The 18,896-nt window shown below is 35.9% G+C and overlaps 3 protein-coding genes across 9 annotated transcripts in view; 2 read left to right on the plus strand and 1 right to left on the minus strand.

The window, feature by feature from the left end:
- Window positions 1-15,790, plus strand: part of LOC133845293 (four and a half LIM domains protein 2) — a 72,312-nt gene extending 56,522 nt beyond the window's left edge. For 3 of the 7 annotated variants that reach the window (XM_062279721.1, XM_062279720.1, XM_062279722.1), the window contains 5 exons: window positions 3,710-3,910; window positions 4,738-4,912; window positions 14,000-14,169; window positions 14,235-14,421; window positions 14,484-15,358. In XM_062279721.1, coding sequence (XP_062135705.1) covers window positions 3,710-3,910; window positions 4,738-4,912; window positions 14,000-14,169; window positions 14,235-14,421; window positions 14,484-14,641 — 891 coding nt within the window. In that variant the 3' untranslated portion in view covers window positions 14,642-15,358. Of the gene's footprint in view, window positions 1-2,564; window positions 2,873-3,709; window positions 3,911-4,737; window positions 4,913-8,590; window positions 8,746-11,724; window positions 11,972-13,999; window positions 14,170-14,234; window positions 14,422-14,483 lie in introns of those variants that run through there. The other 4 variants (XM_062279723.1, XM_062279718.1, XM_062279724.1 and 1 more) reach the window with 4 other exon arrangements.
- A 209-nt stretch (window positions 15,791-15,999) lies between these two features.
- LOC133845297 (ubiquitin-related modifier 1 homolog) lies at window positions 16,000-16,957 on the plus strand. The gene is made up of 5 exons (XM_062279729.1): window positions 16,000-16,121; window positions 16,178-16,245; window positions 16,304-16,385; window positions 16,452-16,500; window positions 16,558-16,957. The coding sequence occupies exons 1-5, from the start codon at window positions 16,081-16,083 to the stop codon at window positions 16,624-16,626; spliced, it is 309 nt and encodes a 102-aa protein (XP_062135713.1). The 5' UTR covers window positions 16,000-16,080; the 3' UTR covers window positions 16,627-16,957.
- Window positions 16,958-17,317: 360 nt separating this feature from the next.
- LOC133845296 (amblin-like) lies at window positions 17,318-17,750 on the minus strand. Its single transcript, XM_062279728.1, has 2 exons — window positions 17,618-17,750; window positions 17,318-17,561 (listed from the first exon to the last, which is right to left on the minus strand). Exons 1-2 carry the CDS (start codon window positions 17,700-17,702, stop codon window positions 17,323-17,325), a joined length of 324 nt encoding a protein of 107 aa, XP_062135712.1. The 5' UTR covers window positions 17,703-17,750; the 3' UTR covers window positions 17,318-17,322.
- Window positions 17,751-18,896: the final 1,146 nt, after the last annotated feature.

The raw sequence follows: 18,896 nt of genomic DNA on the forward strand, positions 1-18,896 counted from the left end.
TGTTGCCCCTGCCACACACATGCTCAATCTACTGTCTGCACTAGCTTTAATACAATACGAGCTGAGGTGTATCTATATACTATAACACTATTCACATGTCTGAGAGTGTGTGTGTGTGTCTGCCTCTGCGTGTGATTATCCACATGAACTCACTCATAAATTTGGATCGTTATAAAATTTTACATATCTCTGTCTTAGTTTATAATTAAAACTACTTTTAGTTGGCCTAAGGCAGACAATGTTTGACTGCTTCGAAGATACCCTGGAGGCACGCAAAAGTGAGCAGATTATGGCTAAAGTTGAGACTTAATGTATTTAAATTAAACATGTAATGTAGCTACAGTCGAGTGTATACGAAATTTTCATTCAAATGAACTAAGTTCGCGGGAGTATTTCTGAAATATCAATTTTTATCTGATTGCAACCAAAGTTGCAGAAATCTCTAGCTCTAGTACATTTTTCGGCAGGGAATTACCCATATTCATATTTTCATATTTTTATTTAATTATGTATCTTTATCCTGCTCGTCTAATATTCTTTACATGTTTGTAGATACGTCTTACAGGGTATAGTTCTTGTTTAGAAACTACAATATAGTGTAGTCTGTTCTCGATATGAAATTGGCCATTTCAAAATTTTACGTCTTGTTTTAAATTGAATAAATTATTATCTGGCAAAGCTACACAACATTTTAAAATATCGTTATTCAATATATATACTTTGTCAAAGGGAGAGAAATATAGCTATGCAAGTTTTAAAGGTCTTCAGATTAATTAAAAGAAGTATTTTTTTTTTGTATTTTATGTATTTTATTAAGTGTATTAAGTACAAGAATATGTAAAGTATTGCTTCATTATTTAACTCTTCATTATCTTATCTCAGTAAAAATCATAGAAAGCGGTCTAAGACAAAACGTGCTACATTACATAGGAACAAAAATATATATTTTGTAAAAGTGCAATATCATATCTCAGCCACAATTCCTTTCTAGATATTTTTGAAATGCATTGCTAATAGTTTTACTTTTGTACATGAAAAATGGTTTCTGTTGACAAGGCTAATGATTAGCCAAGATCACAGACAAGGGTTGCATAGCTTTCGCCCTTTTCACATATTATTTTCTTGCCAAATTTACAAAATGTGCGGTTCAGTGCACAAAGAGATGTGATAATTAATAGTATTATATTATATCAACCTTGCCTTGGGTGTGTCCGCAAATTGGTTGCTATTGAAATGCCAACGTTCTATTTGTTTTAACGGGTTTGTAATTTTTAAATGTGTTTATTAACAATGTTTATTCAGCGACTACTATTTATTTGCCTTGGCCACTTGCCCTTTGTTGTCGCATTAATACAGCTGACACAAACGTGTCAACTGTGACATCTAAACTAAAGATTCAAATGCAGATGCAGATACAGATACATCTTTGGCACAGATACAGATTGATTTACTCGAAAATTAGATTAATTGCAAAATGAACTATTGATTTATTTTGGAAGCAACTTCTGGCTCATTTCAATTATCAATCAAGTTGTTCCACAAATTTGTTTAGACAATGTCTTTTGGAAAAGTATCTCAAAGCGATGTTTTTCCAGTGCAGCTGTTTGTAATTTTCTATTACGATTTCCATTGGCATTTTAATGTTCTCTGTCGCTGTGCCAAAAGTTGCTGTAACAAATTTGTTGCCGAGAAATGCGAAAACGAAACGGGAAAAAAGCGAAAAAAAAGAAAACTCATATTAATTATATACGATGCTGCCCACGCTCGCTTACTCGCTGCTGTCCCTAGAAGATCAATTAAAAATCTATATGGATTCACGTTCAGTTGCATGTGGCATGAGATGCTGCTGTTGCTGCTGCTGCAGACCAGACGGAATCAAGGAATTTATGCTCCCAAACAGACAGACAGACACAGAGAGAGAGAGAGAGAGCGAGAGTGTGTGTGTGTGTGAGACTTGTGTGTCGTGTGCACAAGCGCCAGCAGAGGCAACAACAAAAGGAAAACAGAAAATGATTTTTCCGAAAATGATTATTTCAATACGACGAGCAGCTTCGCATGCGTATGTAAATGACGTGGGACACAGCGTCTCCCCCAAGACAGTTGCAGGTGTGTGTCACACACACACACACACACACACCGACACACACATGTGTGTTTGTACGTTGTCTATTCTAATTTCTTTTGGCACCTGAAAATTTGAAATATTTATAGAACTGTGTATAAAATATTACAACCGAAATTGCAAACTTGACGTTGCATTTAAGATTCAATAATGCCGTTAATGATTAGCCCCGTTGGCCGTTGTCTAAGCCAATTTGTTATACCAATTCACTCTCTTTCTGTCCCCCACTTCTCTCTCTTGAAATTATCTCTCGCTCTGTGTATGATCTGTGCACTTGCTCGCTCTCTCTGTTGCGCTCAATTGGCTACTGTTGCGCTCGCTGGCTCTCAATGGCACTCCCCGAGATTTTATTTTTACACTTGACTCTGGGGGCGAAACTAGATACACGCATCGCAGCGATTGCGCGAGATTTTTCAAAACGTTTTCAAATATTTTTGTGAAACACACGCGCCAGTTGGCATCTCGACTCGGGAAAGTCCAAAACGTAAACGCGAGAACTCAAATTTTTTTCGGCAGCGCTTTTTTTCGAGTACATAATAAATTTAGAAAGTTCAGTCGGTCATTGGAGTGCAAAGTTGTTGTCCGATCCATACAGGGAAAAGAACAGAAATCGTTTAGGAAAATGGCGGACGTGGAAATTATGCAAACGGTGACGGAGACCAAGAAAACGAAGAAGGTCAAAAAAACGTCGAAACGTCGCGAATCGGAAGTGCAAATCACCGAGGTGGATGCCTCCAATGAGGAAAGGGGGTAGGTGAACGTGTTACGTGTTCCGCTGTGGATCAAAAGTTTTGTGAATCAGTTCAGTTCAGTTCAGCAAAAAGGGCGCAAAAAATTAGAAAGAATTTTCCATTTTTCCATAGAAATTTCATTTCTTTTGTTTTGCGTCACTTTTCGAAAGACGCTCTCTGGTATTATTCTGGTATTTTGGATGGCCGTGTTGTAGCTCCCTCGTCTATATATGTATTTGTATTATCTCTCATCCGATCAAAATGAATAGAAAAAAATAAAACTACAACTCAAAAACTCTCATGCACAAAAACGTTCATTCGAAAAATAATCTAAATCAAATCGATCACAAGCAAACTATCCAAAGTACTCGCATAACTCGAACTTTTACAAAACGACACGTTTACTACCTTCTTTCCTCGGCAAAAATGTTTACTAAAAGGTACCCACATAAAGCTGTCGTTGTCTTATAAATGTCTAATCTATGTCTACACATCAACCCAACAAAAAACACCAAAACAAACAAACTCACAACTCAAATCAGAAAGACTGTACAGGAAAACATAAGTGAATACATACATGATACAACAGATACAGATACATTATATATACATACAGATCTTGATATATTATATTGAGAGTAGTGCCACAGAAACACGAACATACTATACCAAATGAATACTATGAATACTATATACATATATACCATACGTATATATCTTATACTCGAAATCTATAACATTTTTACACTGTCCCACACGCAAATTCGAAAAATGGAAATGCAAACACTTGAATGGAATATTTATACTCGCAGTACTTTGGTTATTTATTTTTGTTTGTCTCTGTGTTTATTTGCAGTTAATTTTCAGTGGCGAGTACACAAAGGCCATGGACAAGGATTGGCATTCGGGCCATTTCTGTTGCTGGCAATGCGACGAGAGCCTCACTGGACAGCGTTACGTCATCCGCGACGATCATCCCTATTGCATCAAGTGCTACGAAAATGTGTTCGCGAATACGTGCGAGGAGTGCAACAAGATCATTGGCATCGATTCGAAGGTGAGTCTTTCCACACACACACACACACACCCAACATATGGTTGAGATAACAAACAAGATTATTGACACAACAAGAATAGCTACGATATACAAAAGTATTGGTCATATATTTAGCTTAGCTCAAAGATCTAAGATTTTTACGGACACAATTTATAAGATATTCTACACTTTGTATGATTAATAGATTTTTCATTTTTATTAGTTTAATTTATATGATCAAAATCTTTTAGTCTTGTATTCTTTTAGTTTATAGACCTAAGAATTTTATTGATTTAACCTTAAACTATAAATTTCATATATTTATATATATATATTTATATTTATTTATATATATATATTTATAGTCACAAGCCGCTATAAAAACAAAAATCATGTAATTTTCTAAATTTAAAAATTTCAAATTAACTTATATCCTAATAATTTGTTTCAAATTTAAAAATTTAAGATGAATATATTTATGTTAATTATTAAACAAGATATAAAAAAACTATATTTCTCAAATAACAAACTATTACATAATATTCTATAATTAATTTCAATGTTTGTTGCAAATATTTAAAATAAAAAAAAAAGGTAAAACATGTTTTCATTTTGAACCAAAAATTTCGTTAAATTACAATCTTTATAAAAAATGGTATGAAAAATATGATATTCAAGAATATTAACAGCTATAATTTATTTAATTTGATAAGCTATTTGAAGAATGCAAGACATGCGATGTTGCATTCAATGGATCATTTGCATAATATTATACAAACACTTTCCAAATTGGATTCATGTTATTTTACGTTTATTAAATTTTAGAAAATTCGTATTTGTTTTTACAGGATCTTTCCTATAAAGACAAGCACTGGCACGAGGCCTGTTTTCTGTGCTTCAAATGCAATCTGAACCTGGTCGATAAGCAATTTGGCGCCAAGGCCGACAAGATCTACTGCGGCAACTGCTACGATGCGCAGTTTGCATCCCGTTGCGATGGCTGCGGCGAAGTTTTTCGCGCAGGTGAGCAAACAATCTTCCTACATTCTTCCTATATTTAAGATGTTGCATACTTTTGGGCGGCTAAGGAAAAATATTGACTGCATGTTGAGTGCAGTGATGAGACAACTGCGACAACTGGTTGGGTGGCAATTAAATGTGATAGAGAGAGGGAGGGAGGGGGGAGGATGCTGACATTTACTGGAAGCATGCTTAATACTATGCCAAATTAATTGCGCATGGAGCGTAATTTGTTACCAACTGGCGACACATTCCATAAATCTCCGATGTGCACTGGCATATAAACATAAATAACTAGCGCGTATTTGCTTGCCCTGTATAAATTTAGGGCATTCAAAAGGGGTATATTGATTGCAGAGTATAAGTCTCGTGCAGTGAATATTCAAATAAAGTGTGTGAATCTCGAAGCTTTAAAAGCTTTCAGCATTCAAAATAAGCTTAAACTCTGGTGAAATATATTAAACTAAAAAGGCAACTTTTAAAGCTTCTGAAAATAATCGCTTTAAATAGTTAAGATAAAAGCTACAATCTTTATAAAGACATCGAATTGAACTTAAATGGAATGAAAGAACTTTTTTAATTGTTGAGAACAAATACTAGAATTCATATAAGTCAAATAAAAATTTCAAATAGGGAACACCCTATTTTAAAGGAAAAACGAAAACTATTTGCATGGTAAAGATCCTTACATATGATATGAACTTCAAATAAAAATAAAAAACTATTCACTACAGGGTATATTTTAGTGCAGTTCCTTGATAAACGTTGTTCGTAGTCAACTAATGAACTTGCTACAGCTGAGTGCGTGCAACGTGAATGAGAAGCGAGTGAATGTGTGAGAGTCTGAGTCTGAGAGTGAGCCTGAAGCCAGTTTCTTCTGTTTGCATTCAGTTGTGCCGGCAAAAACATAAAGTACGAGCATATATAGTATAGTATGGAAGCACGACGATATCTGTTTTCATTACACGTTGCTGTTGCTGTTGTTGTTGCTTTTTGTTGGCTGCAATTTGAACGTTACGAGCACTTTGTGTCCAAGTTTGTTGTTTGCTGGTGCTTGAGATCTGACGCCTGACATAAGTCAGTGCATTTCAGCTGAGTTCGGTTCGCAGCAAGTTCATTGTCACGACGATGCGAAGCGATATGCGAGTAATGACTAAAGAGTGGCAAATCGGCCCACGCTTAAAGTCAGATACAGTTGCCCAGCTGTGTCTTAACTGTGTGTGTGTGTGTTTTGAGGCCCTGAACTCACAGGTGGACGACATTATATGGCTAACAACAACAGAGAAAAAAAAGGTGTAAATTATGACAAGCGCCTTCTGTTGTTGACTGTTGTTCTGCCGCCTTTTCAATTGAAGCGTTGCGCAAACACAATTTAGTTATGGCAAATAAGTTCGAGTTCAGTTTTTGGGCTACATTTATTGCGATAAACAATACAACAATATAAACGAGATCAACGCGAACTTATTGTCATATCACTGAGAGGAGATAAAGTGTTAAGAGCACGTACCAAATTTGGCCGTGACACTTTCGTTTGCCAACGCGGAACGTGGCCGCATTTATTAGCCGCAATTGAAGGCATTACCAAAAATGGGGGGGGAACTGTTGTTATTATTGGAAGTACTGACATTGCCAATTACGAGAGGAAATAAATTAAAGTTGCAGTGTAAATTGAAATCAACATCAATGTCAACGGCAACGATAGCGGCAACGAACGCATCCCACACGAGCGTGAATGCCAATTGAGTGGCATTTGAATACACTCACTCAGCTCAGCTGAGATCAATGTGTATTCGAATATGTTGTCTAAAGGTGGGTCGTTAACCAAACGTGAAGAAAGACAAGTGTCGTTTACATTACCAATTCAGGCATTAACTAATTGTCTAATCAAATACTTATTATCTACCAAGATTTTTGCTAATTTTTATTGCGTTTCAATGGCCCACAAATTACATCATGACAACACCAAAAAACAAATCTCTCCCCAACACATAAATTCTCAGCGCATTATCGCTGATCTGATGATGATGATGATGATGACAACGCCTTCAGAATCATCCCCTGTCATCTATGTTAATTCGTGGCAAATTGTTGAACAGATCCACATTAAGCACTCGCTACCTCATGACTCAACGCAAACACTTTTTTATTTATAACTATTTGAATATTTTTGTATAGAACTTGTTTTTCTTTTTCGACTTGTTGCTGCTCTCATGATTTGTGGCTTTTAAATTGGCTGCGTAACAATGAAATGGCAACGAAGAATTATTATTATTATTATTAAAGATCGCCGATAAGCGTGTTGAATTAAATTAATGCTTTTCATATGGAAATACTACATTTTCATACCAGCTACTCATAGAGTAGAAGGGTATTATAACTTTGTGCCTCCTTGCTCTACGTAGTAAGTAGAGAGGGTATTAGTTGCTTTGGCTGCTTTGGTATATTTTGCACTCTGTGGTATATTTTGAATGTAGTACTATATCAATATACTAAATTTAGCCTTAGGTATATTTTACACTCTGTGGTATATTTTGTATGTAGTACTAAATCTATATACCAAATACAAATGTAATACTATATCAATATATCAAATGTAGCCTTTGGTATAATTTTAGTATTTTTGGTATAGTGATGATAGGTATATTTTAAATTGAACACTGTTCTTATTTGCTTTTATTCACAATAGGTAGCGGGTATCTCACAGTCGAGCATACTCGAGCACACTTTCTTACTTGTTTGCTCGTTTATCGACCATAATTGCGGCATATTTGTCAGAAGTTATTACTAAAAAATCATTTATGAGGCGTACAGCAAGTTTAATGAGTCAGTGCGAATTTTACGTGCTCAACTCGATCTGAAGACTTTAAATTATCTGCAAGCTGCAATTTTACTTCACTTCCACTTCAGCTTGACTGCTTAATTGTTTAATTGCTTGATAAACTGAAGTTAACTATTTAATTGCAATTCAATTGATCTGTTTACTAGACAAAATACCCACGCAGATTCCGAGTCGGCAATTAATCAAACAAGCGAATGGGGAAAAAATTTAGGGCTGCTTTGACCAAATGCGGCGTTTGTCAGCTAATGTCAACTGCTCTGGATGCGAATTTCCATATCAGCTAGTGACAACTGGCTGCGAATTTCCATATCAACCCGTATCAACTACTCTGGCTGCGAATTTCCATATCACATTTCCTTCACAAACAGCAGCCCACAATGTGTGCTGCTGCTCACCTTAACGCCCTGGCGGAGATTGACAAGCAACTGGAACGTAACGCAGTTATCTGCATAAAACATAAGCGAGTCAGTCAGTCTGGTCAGTCCGGCAGTCCGTCTGACTGTCATTCAACCAGTTTCCGCCAGTCAAAATAGTTCATAATTGCATGAGGAGCCTAAATGGCACCTTGCCTGCCTTGTTATGTCTCTTCTCTGCCATGTTCAACAAGACGATCTTTGTCCGAGAGTTGGCGGCAACAACAAGCGACAACAATCAGCTACAACTTGCTCGCTTGCTTACGAATTTCACTCAACAACGAACTCAACTCAACACAGCTCAACTTGAATTCAACTCACAAACTGAACTCACCTCATTTGAGTCGTTTTTTCCCCCGTTGTTGTTATTTACTGTGTCGGCCTATTCGATGTTGTTTTTTTTGGCGGCTGTTCTCAGTCTCAAAACGGCTTTCAAAGCGCTCGGCAAGTGCCGCGGATGTAAATTGTTGAACGTGTTTAACGGGAGCAACGTGTTGCATGTTTGATATCAATTGCAGCGCAATCTTATAAACAAAATAGTCGCGCGGACTCGCTCGTATCATTTATTAAAAGCCAATTAAAAAGTATTTCCGCACTTCGTTATTGTTGAATTTGGCACAGCATACAGAATACAGAGAATATTTCTCGTTTGCTGTAAACAATAAATTTGTTTGGCGCAGCAAATATTCTTGTAAACAAGCTGAATTATTAAGTGCCCCCACACACAAACATTTTTTTGGTGTAACTGCAGCCAGATCTCGTAAACTAGCCCTGATATAAAGCAGTTGCCGCTGCTGCGTATACGCAATATTTCATTTAGTTCGCCTGGGCGTATGCGCATTGCTTGCTGCGACACTTTCAAATTAATCCCCCTACGCACATTGCATAATCCCGAAACTAGGAACTGGAATCTCGAGTCTATCGCCTCTGCATTGCAGTTGAGATCGAGTTCGAATAAAATTCGTATTAATAATAAGAAATTTGACAGCAGCTCGCTTGTTGAATAGAAATTACATAGCCAAAACCGGAAACAATTTGAACTGCCTTTTTTTGGCTGCATTTAAAACAAAAAAAAAAAATTGTGGCGATAGCATCGACGTGTGCCACATTTAAAGAGCTAAATGGAAAACATGAAAAGCAGCACACACAGCACACAGAAACGACGACGACGATGGCAGACACAATCATGAATATGCACGCAAAGAGTGTAACAGCAATTTCAGTTCGCCCACTTGAGAGTTGGTTGGCATTTCTCTCTGTTTTTTTTTTGGTTTTGTTGGCACTGCAATTGAATGCCAATTGAAATGAAATCGAAATCGAAATTAAAATCATATAAACACGAAAAACAAAAAAAAAATTGAAAACGACAGCTTGAACTTTTGCTGTACTTGGCTTTATTAATTGAATGTCAGGCGCAATTTATATTTAAAAAATGGAAGAAAAAAGGAAAAAGGTAGCCGACCCAATAAATCTCAAGAGCACTCAATACACGGCGCCTGTTTACAACATTCAAATGCAAACGGAGAGTTGAAACCCGCGTAAAACCCTAAATGAACCTCACTGTCATTTGTCTTTGTGACTGATTATACCCGCTATCTATGGGGTAAAAGGGTATTATAACTTTGTGCCTCCAGGAAATGTATGTAGCACGCAGAAGAAGGAAACTTCGAGTCTATAAAGTATACATATATTATTGATCAGTGTCAACAGCAGATACGATATAGCCATGTCTGTCTGTCCGTCTGTCCATATGAGCATCTGGATCTCAAAAGCTAAAATAGATAGAGACATACTTTTTTTTGTGTATTTTGAATGTACTACTGTATGAATATACCTAAATTAGTCTTTGGTTTAATTTTAGTATTTTTGCGGTATATCAATTTGGTATATTTCAAAATGAAAACCGCACTATTTTGAATGTATTCAAGAAATACTTTTCTATGTTACCGTCTGGTATATTTTGCACTCTGTGGTATATTTTGAATATATCACTATGGTATATGCCTCAGTAGTTTGCTTTAATTCAAAATGTGTAGCAGGTATTTCACAGCCGAGCACACTCGACTGCAGCTTTCCCGCTTGTTTTTGTATCGGCTTATCAGAGACAAGCCAAACAACAACAAGCGGGCGATTTCAATTTCTCTTTTATGTGGAAAACAGAAACCTAATAAATCTATAGACAGCTTTTGGCTGTATGCCCTGCAGCCAGCCGTTGACATTTGCACAGCCAGGTCAGAAAGCGACATTGCTGATTAAGCTGCCTAACAAGAGACATATCACGAAATATAAAGACGATTGCATAAGCTGAACTTAAAGTTGAGGAAATCATTATACAAACACTGAGAGTTGCATTCTTTGATTTCGCTGCGGAAATGTCAACGAATTCGAGTAGTCGAAATACGAACTTGCCACAAATTGTGCTGAGCGAAGCTCATCAAATGCAGAGCACGAGCGGCTGGCCGCACTTTCCATTTCATTTGCCAGCAATGCGAGAGCTTAAACACTGCATTATTATTATTGTTTTCATAAAGCGAGCTATCAATCATGCACTTAGATCACAGCTGGCTGTCAATGCGAGCAATTTGACTGCCTGGCGAATTTCAATGTCGCCTCCTCCGATCTCCACTTGACCTCAACGATGGCGGCGTCTCAGTCTCAGTCTTGTCTTGTTGTAGGCGTCGACTGTCGACTCAATTCGTGGGCGATGTCTTTGGGATGTCGTGTTAGTTGTGTGTGTGTGCTGCTTGGCAACCAGCATTCAATTAGTTATAATTATGTGACACGTCTGAGAGAGGAGGGAGAGCTATAAATATAAGCAGCGATCAAGCTTAACTCAAACCACAAAATGTTATGCTGCAAAAGCCATATGAATGCTGCGGTTTACCAAATAGTTCTCAATCCGCTAACAAACAACCCGCAGACCCAATTCCCTGCCATATTAATTGCTTTGGCCATATTCCAAAGCGGTTTCCTGTGGGCAAATTCAGCATATAGAATTTGTCAATTTCCTGCCTTAATTTTGCGCGCACGCGCTCATGATAATTCTTCAACGTAATTTATTTTGTAGCTACTTTTGATTTTTTACAAACAACAAAAAAAGTTAATTATTTAATGATTTATGAAGGCATTATTTGTAGCTATTGTTGTGTGGCTGTTGCTGTTTTTTTGCCATGTTATTTATAAACATTCTCTAAGTTTAATGAAACTTGTTGTCGATGCGAGAAAATTTCAACGTGATGTCATTGCCTTGAGAGAGACTCGACGTCGCCAAATTTGTTGTGTTGCTTTTCGAGAGCACAAAGATCGCCTAGAGATTAGTTTAGGCTGGGCTTAAGATTGTACATCTTAACTGGTTTGCTGCCCCATTCCCCTAAAACCAAGCTCCAGTTCAAGTCCATTGATCAGCTAAACGTTGACGCTGACCCACTTGCGGAATTCTTTTTTTTTACCAAACAAATTACTTGCCAACTTACACTTGGATTGTGTCGTGACTTAAAAGGCCAGTTTACGAGTTTCTTGCTGCCAGTCTGAAGTTGTAGGCATTCTGTAGCAATCCCTTTGGTTCTATATAGAATATAAAACCGATCATGACCGATGTGGATGTGCTCAGCTCTAGGATGAAGTCGCGTTTGCATTTGCAAACCAAAACGATTGGCGCCGAGCGCATTAAGAAGGCCAAGGATAACAACGAGGACATCGCTGTGCTCAGCATGTTCCTACCAAATGCCAGCGCTGTCGAGGAGAATCGCAGCTTCTATTGCTCCCTGGGCGATTATTGTCGCCTCGGTGATCCGCGTGCCACCAAAGCAGGTAAATCTCGCCTCGATCAGCGATCAGCTAATGCGCTGTTGCTCGTAAATTATGTTAATTAAAAACCAGCGATACATCATAATTTATCAATATTAGTGCCCATTTAATGCTTCGGCTATTGCCAAAAAGGTTGAAAGATGATAGAAAAAAAGGAAAAAATAAATAATATAGACACCCACATGAAGTGCTTTCGCATTGTGTCCAGCACTCCATAACGTCATCGCAGCTTTCGTCTGCGGATGAGTAACATTAACCCAAGCGGAGGTACACTTAATAAAAACAGAAAAAAAAAGAAACGGACAAAAAAATAGACAATCTCTAGACGATGATGATATGCTCATTAAAACATGTTTAATACTCGCAGATGAGAGATGTAAGCAAAAAAAGTTGTTCTATCCATATTTGAGTTCAGAATGTTTTTTCTTGGGCTGTGAAGCAATCAATTTATTTCACCCATTAAATAAATTTTTTCTCGGTATTTTTAATGTTTCTAAGCTAAGACTTATAACCAGCATGTTTCTATTTACATATTTTATATAACATTACATTATATTAGATTTACATATGTATATCTACGTAACTACTATACGTGACTACTCAAGCATTCAACTATAACATTAACAAATTTCTTAGTCAAATCATTCTCAACGGTTGTCCAATACATTTTTTTGTCTACTTTCACCATTTGAAATCTTTCGACCAGAATGCATTAGCTTGTTTCCTTTTGAAGGAGTCTATTTTTATTTTTATTTATATTTATTTAAGTAAAGCAAACATTGCTCGAAGACTACTATTAAATTAATGACTGAATTAAGGAATAAACTTTTTAGACAAAGTCTTCTTTACTCACTTTTCTTTTTTTTTTTTAATCTATCATATAGGACTTTTAATAGATACATTTCCTTGCGTTTTCTTGTAAACCATTAATTGAAAAATAATTTCATAGTCAAAGCTTCCTTTCGAATCTATTAATATGTCATATAGGGCTTTTAATAGGCTCTTTAAATTCTTTCCTTGTAAACTAGTCTATTTTTAGTTCTGATTATTTTAGTAAAGCATTTTGTTGTCCGTTGCTATAAAATTTAAGTAACGTATAAATAAAAAAAAGAAACAAATCTCTAAGTCAAATCCGTCTCAACTCTTCCTCACTTTTCTCATCTAAACTCTGACATATAAATACTTCTAGCTTTATTCGTCATGTCTGCTATTAACATGTGGTAACATCTCCTACATCACCTAATGTCTATGACACATTCAACTAAGTAACAGTTACAGAGCTCATAACTTTGCTCATATATGATTTTGCGAGTCTTTTTGATGGAAACTATTAAATAAATGAAACTTTGCCTACCACAGCGGCAATTTAAAGCATAACATAGAAACAATAGGAGACAAAAGAATTGACTAGAATGGGTTAGTTAGTAACCGCCCTGACATTATTCCAGTCAATTACCCACTTCCCTCTAGCTACCAATTGGCAGTCAGTGAACCCAACTATGAAATCCCTCCAAAGTTTTCACTCAACAAAAAACAGTAGTCGAGTCGGCAGGCAGACAATTTCATGTCTTATTTTTGGCAACAAATTTTGAGCACGCAATAAATAAACTAAAGAGATTTTTTATGCACACTAGCTGCTGAGTAGTCGGTGCCACAATGGGAAACTAATGGAGCCACGACGATTATAACGATAACTTCTAGGGGTCTCATCGTGTCTCTTGAGACTGCACAATTTGAATAATTTTTGCATTAATTGTTATGAAAATCAGCCTAAAAAGGGAATGGAAAAGCGAATAAAAGGGTTACGCTTTTTCGCGTTGCATGTCAGCTGCACATAATGCTGGTAAAAGAAATCGGATTTTGTTTTTTACTCAGCGTTATTATTGAATGTAAATTGTGATTGGGTTTTGGCCTGAATATGTCTGGAATTTGGGGTATTTAATAGATTGAGTTACTGGCCAAAGTTCAAGGTTGCAATATGAAATTGAAATTGAAATTGATTTGTCTATGTTTCTCTCTCTCTCTCTCTAGGTACCAAGAAAATGGAATACAAAACGCGTCAGTGGCATGAGAATTGCTTCTGTTGCTGTGTCTGCAAGATGGCCATTGGCACCAAGTCGTTTATACCGCGAGAGCAGGAAATTTATTGCGCCGGCTGCTACGAGGAGAAGTTTGCCACGCGTTGCATCAAGTGCAACAAGGTGAGTTCCCAAATGAAAGTGGCAAGAATTGCATTGCTTAAGAATGTTTCAATTATGACTTTCAGGTAATTACGTCGGGTGGAGTTACCTACAAGAACGAGCCATGGCATCGTGAGTGCTTCACTTGCACCCACTGCAACATCACGCTGGCTGGACAGCGCTTCACCAGTCGCGACGAGAAGCCTTATTGTGCCGAATGTTTCGGCGAGCTGTTTGCCAAACGCTGCACATCGTGTGTCAAGCCCATCACTGGTGAGTGGTGATACCCTTTAACATTATATAAAATATATGACTAATTAATCTCTTATCTGCAGGCATTGGTGGCACACGCTTCATTTCGTTTGAGGAGCGTCATTGGCATCACGATTGCTTTGTCTGTGCCAGCTGCAAGGCCAGCCTGGTTGGACGCGGTTTCATCACTGACGGACCCGACATTCTCTGCCCCGACTGTGCCAAGCAGAAGCTGATGTAAGGCAACTCCGCAGTCAACCTCCAAGTCAAGAACCAAGTCAAACAGTCGCCTAGCAAGTCAGGACTTGGATGGAAGCAGTTGCAGCTAAAGAGAAGTGAAAGGCAAATTTAAAAAAAAAGGGAGCGAGATTTAGCCATATATTAAAAATTAACAAAATTCAACGAAAATGGATCAAATCATCGGTTTGAGCGGAATATGTATTAAACGATATATACAAATCAAAAAAAAACAAAAACAAATACAAACAAAATAATGCCTTACACTTACACATACATATACACTTATTAGATATGAGATGAGAATTAGCTAAACAAAAAGAAAATGAAAAACAAAACAAAAAAAATTGAATCCTAAAATCAAAAGCCACAAATTTTTAAAATTATAAATTAACTATTGTACGAGTGCTTGTATACTTATTAATATAGCATCAAAAATTATATAGAGCTATACGCATTATGCTAGCCTAAACTAAAGTGGGAAAATCGAGTGACAAAACAACAAAAAAAACATAAGAAACAAAATCAAAATGAAAATGATAATGAAAGAAAATCTCGCTTAAATATTGATATTTTTTGTGCTTTACCATCAAATTGTATAAAATATATATTTATTATTTGTAATTGCATTTGAACGCGAAAACAAAAACAAAATGAAAGAAACACTAAAAAAAAAACAACAAAAACAAAATGATTGTAAACAAAATGATAAATACTGTAACTATTGTTGCCACACATTGCATAATGTATGTATGTTTATTTATTTATTTTAAGTTCTCTAACCACACAAAAAAAAACAAAAGATGCGTGTAAAGGTTTTCTAACCGTGGGTTTCAGTTAAATACTTGTATTAAAACACAGTTTATGTTTTCTTTTATTTTTTTTATAATATGTATGTTATTAAACAAAAACCTACCACACACTACAAAACACTGCAAACACACAAAAACATATACCCAAACGCAATACACGCACACACACGTCCTAGCAATTAAATTGTTTAGTTTTATTTTCATGGTTTTGTATTATAATGAAAGCACTTTGCGCAAACTAAAAATGTCCACACATAATTATTTTACAAACGCCAACAAAATGTCAATGTCCTTAACTATTTAATGAAATTAAAGCTAAATAAATTAATAATATTCATCGATGTGTTTTGTTTTATTTCAACTTTGGTATTATAGACACATGGGGCAATAATTTAAAATTTAGGTACCCTAAATTCAAATTTTAAATTTCAAAACGCAAAAAGAGCACTGTTAACGCAGAAAGCAGTACATGTCGGTGTTTTTAGTGAATGGCAAGCACGATGACGATTGGCTGGTATTTTTAGTATTAAAAGTGCTTTATCGATAGTTCTCGTCATTTGAATGGTCACACACCGCCAAATAAAACAGCTGTAGAAAGCTTTTTTAAGAAACAACTCAAAACAAATGTAAAATGGGAGGCATGCCGGATCTGAAAATAATATTGGAGTTTAGGTAATTTAATGCTTAGCTTGTTATTATAATGTTTATAAAAATAAACTGTATTTCAGTGCTGGCGCAGAACTACTTTTTGGAAATATCAAAAAACGTGAGCTATCATTGGATGGCACTCAGAAATGTAAGCATCTTTTTATTGTCTAATGAAATTAATCATTTTAAATATTGTTAATTTGCAGGGACAATAGCGAATTTATTAAAGTGGATGCATGCCAACATATTAACAGAACGTCCAGAGCTATTCATACAAGGTGACACTGTGTAAGTTGGGCATATCCAAATAGCACGTGTTGATTTCTATACTAAATGCATTTGTTGTTTTTTTAGACGACCTGGAATTCTGGTGCTGATCAATGACACGGATTGGGAGCTGCTGGTGAGTTATGTTTAAGTATAGACGCATACTTCAATTCTTAACGTTCTTAAATTGCAGGGCGAATTGGAGTATGAACTGCAGCCTAATGATAATGTGCTTTTTATATCAACGCTGCATGGTGGTTAGCAAAAGCAGCTGCTAAAAACTTAATTACTATTAAAATATGTTTTTTATCAAATGCTCAGAAGTAAGGTCTAAGTGAAAATTATTAATATATAAGCATAAAGTGAACTGCAAACTTTAAATGACGTTTCTATATCAAACTGAAAATCAACTCGTGAATCAACAGGTGCAAATGTAAAAAGCTCTCAAACAGTTGTAAATAAATGTAACAAAAAAAAAAAGCATTGAGCCGTTAATAATGCATTTGCTGCCTGCTGCAAATTTCTGTTCGCCTGGTAGCTCAGCTCTCAATTTGACTGAATTTTAGCTGTTTGCGCAGTTCAGTCTGTGCCACTCATAAACAAATAACATGAGTATTTAAATGCAGACTTAAAATCTACATAATTTATAAAAATGAAAAATAAAAATTAACATTTTAAATCAGAATTACGTCCCTTTACTAAAATTAGCAAAGGCCCACACGATGGTTCGGGAAGTAAAGTTTTCTTCATTTTAAGTCGCATAATTTTAGCGCGCACGCTATTTAAAACACAACAACGCCGAATAAGCAGTTGGGAATTATAAGGCATGGTAACTCATGTGGTGACTCACACTAAGTGTGTAGCTGATTTTAAACCTTCGAATTTTATAAATTTAATTTATTTATTTTTTGTTGAACATTTTACAATTTTACAAAACATATTATTTTATACTATTTACTTAAAATAGTTCATCTAAAGGGCTAGTATTAATTATTTTATCAATTGGTTGCTTGCATTGTTTGATGCAACCACTTCGAGAGCAAAAACGATTTTGGTTGCCACCACAACCTCTATAGGCCAACTTCTTACAGTGTTTCGTCTTTGTGTCGAAGTACCACATTTCGTTATTGGAATTCTTTCGGCAAACGGGCCAACCAGCAACACCACGATTTTTAAAACCCTCGCACACCTGTGCAACTGTAATAAATTATTGGTTTATTTAAATATATCAAATTGTTAATATAATTACTTACATGCAGCTCCCCGACAATCTTTTTTCTCAGACTCTATGTGGGACACATACAGTGCGAGAAAAATTAGAATTCCAACTACCTTCATTGTGCTACTTGAACTGAATAAAGAAAGCTTAAGGAACTGCGCTTAAATAGCAAATTTATAAAGATGCGTTGATAAAATTACAACTGTTCCCGATCGAAGCAATTGCTGATAGGAACAGTAGTTGATAAGCAAAACAGTTTTCCATCTGTTTTCACATCAACTGGATTGAAGCTGCAACACTTGCTAGTCCAGTTTCAAGTAAAATACCAGGCGAACAGAATCAGCAGCAAGTGAATTACCAAGTGAGGAGCTGCTCCACCGGATGCCCCCTAGAGTATGCAACACTTTTTGTCAAACTATTTTTGTCGACTGAGTTCGTCTCAAGTGCTTGCACAGCCAGGAGAAATACCAGGCAAACAGAAATGTTAGCACGTAACTGGTTGAATGAGTGACAGTCATTTTAATTGCTTTGGCTTCTACTGCTGCCCCCTAGGGTATGCAACGAGTTTTTTTGGTTTAATGACAATTTGAATTTGAATTTAACGACATTCCAATTAAAAGTTTCAATTTAACTTTTGTATGTCATTAAACATTTTTTATATGATTTTTATCAATTGGCAGGTACATCTTTTTTGTTCATTTTCTTTATTTACTCTTTAATTATTACTTCTATTTTTTTTTTAATATTTAATTAAATTCGTTTTTTTTTAACCATTGTGGCAACTACTTTTACTACTTCATCAGTGATTATTTAAGTGTTCTTAATGAAGACAAACGACATTCTGAATTTTCGAAGCAACATTTATTCAATTCTTTGCTTAATTGTATACATTATTCATATTTTAAAGATATGCAATTATTTATGTATATTTGTTTACGATACTCTAAAGATAGGCACTTAATTTACATACTATTAACTAACTGTACGTTATGAATTTCGTTTTCGATTTCTGTTTTTTCCCATCTGATTTTCTTTGACGTTGTAACGCCCATTTTCGGCTGGCACATGGTGAGTGCCCCTCGATAATCGTTTGTGTGTTGTGAGTGTGTGTGGCGTGTGGGTTGTTCGAGTAGATTAAGGCTGATTAAGATCTATGAAATATATTTCGACATTGACACATTGAATTCAATAATTTCAAATTTTCTAAAACAGAATTGTGTGTAGGGAAATGGATGAATGATAATGAGTGGATGAAAAGCGGCATCCAGGGAAAATAATACAATTGCAGTATTGGAGTTATTTTATGACAAATT

Source organism: Drosophila sulfurigaster, chromosome 3, assembly GCF_023558435.1.
Source record: "Drosophila sulfurigaster albostrigata strain 15112-1811.04 chromosome 3, ASM2355843v2, whole genome shotgun sequence".
In the NCBI taxonomy this organism is placed as follows: domain Eukaryota; kingdom Metazoa; phylum Arthropoda; class Insecta; order Diptera; family Drosophilidae; genus Drosophila; species Drosophila sulfurigaster.

Coding starts and splice junctions, on each gene's coding strand:
- LOC133845297 (XM_062279729.1), top strand. CDS start 16,081: ATGGGAGGCATGCCGGATCTGAAAATAATATTGGAGTTTAG. Junction 16,386..16,451: donor TTCATACAAGGTGACACTGT/GTAAGTTGGGCA, acceptor TTGTTTTTTTAG/ACGACCTGGAATTCTGGTGC. Junction 16,501..16,557: donor ACACGGATTGGGAGCTGCTG/GTGAGTTATGTT, acceptor CTTAAATTGCAG/GGCGAATTGGAGTATGAACT.
- LOC133845296 (XM_062279728.1), bottom strand. CDS start 17,702: ATGAAGGTAGTTGGAATTCTAATTTTTCTCGCACTGTATGTGTCCCAC. Junction 17,562..17,617: donor AGATTGTCGGGGAGCTGCAT/GTAAGTAATTAT, acceptor AATTTATTACAG/TTGCACAGGTGTGCGAGGGT.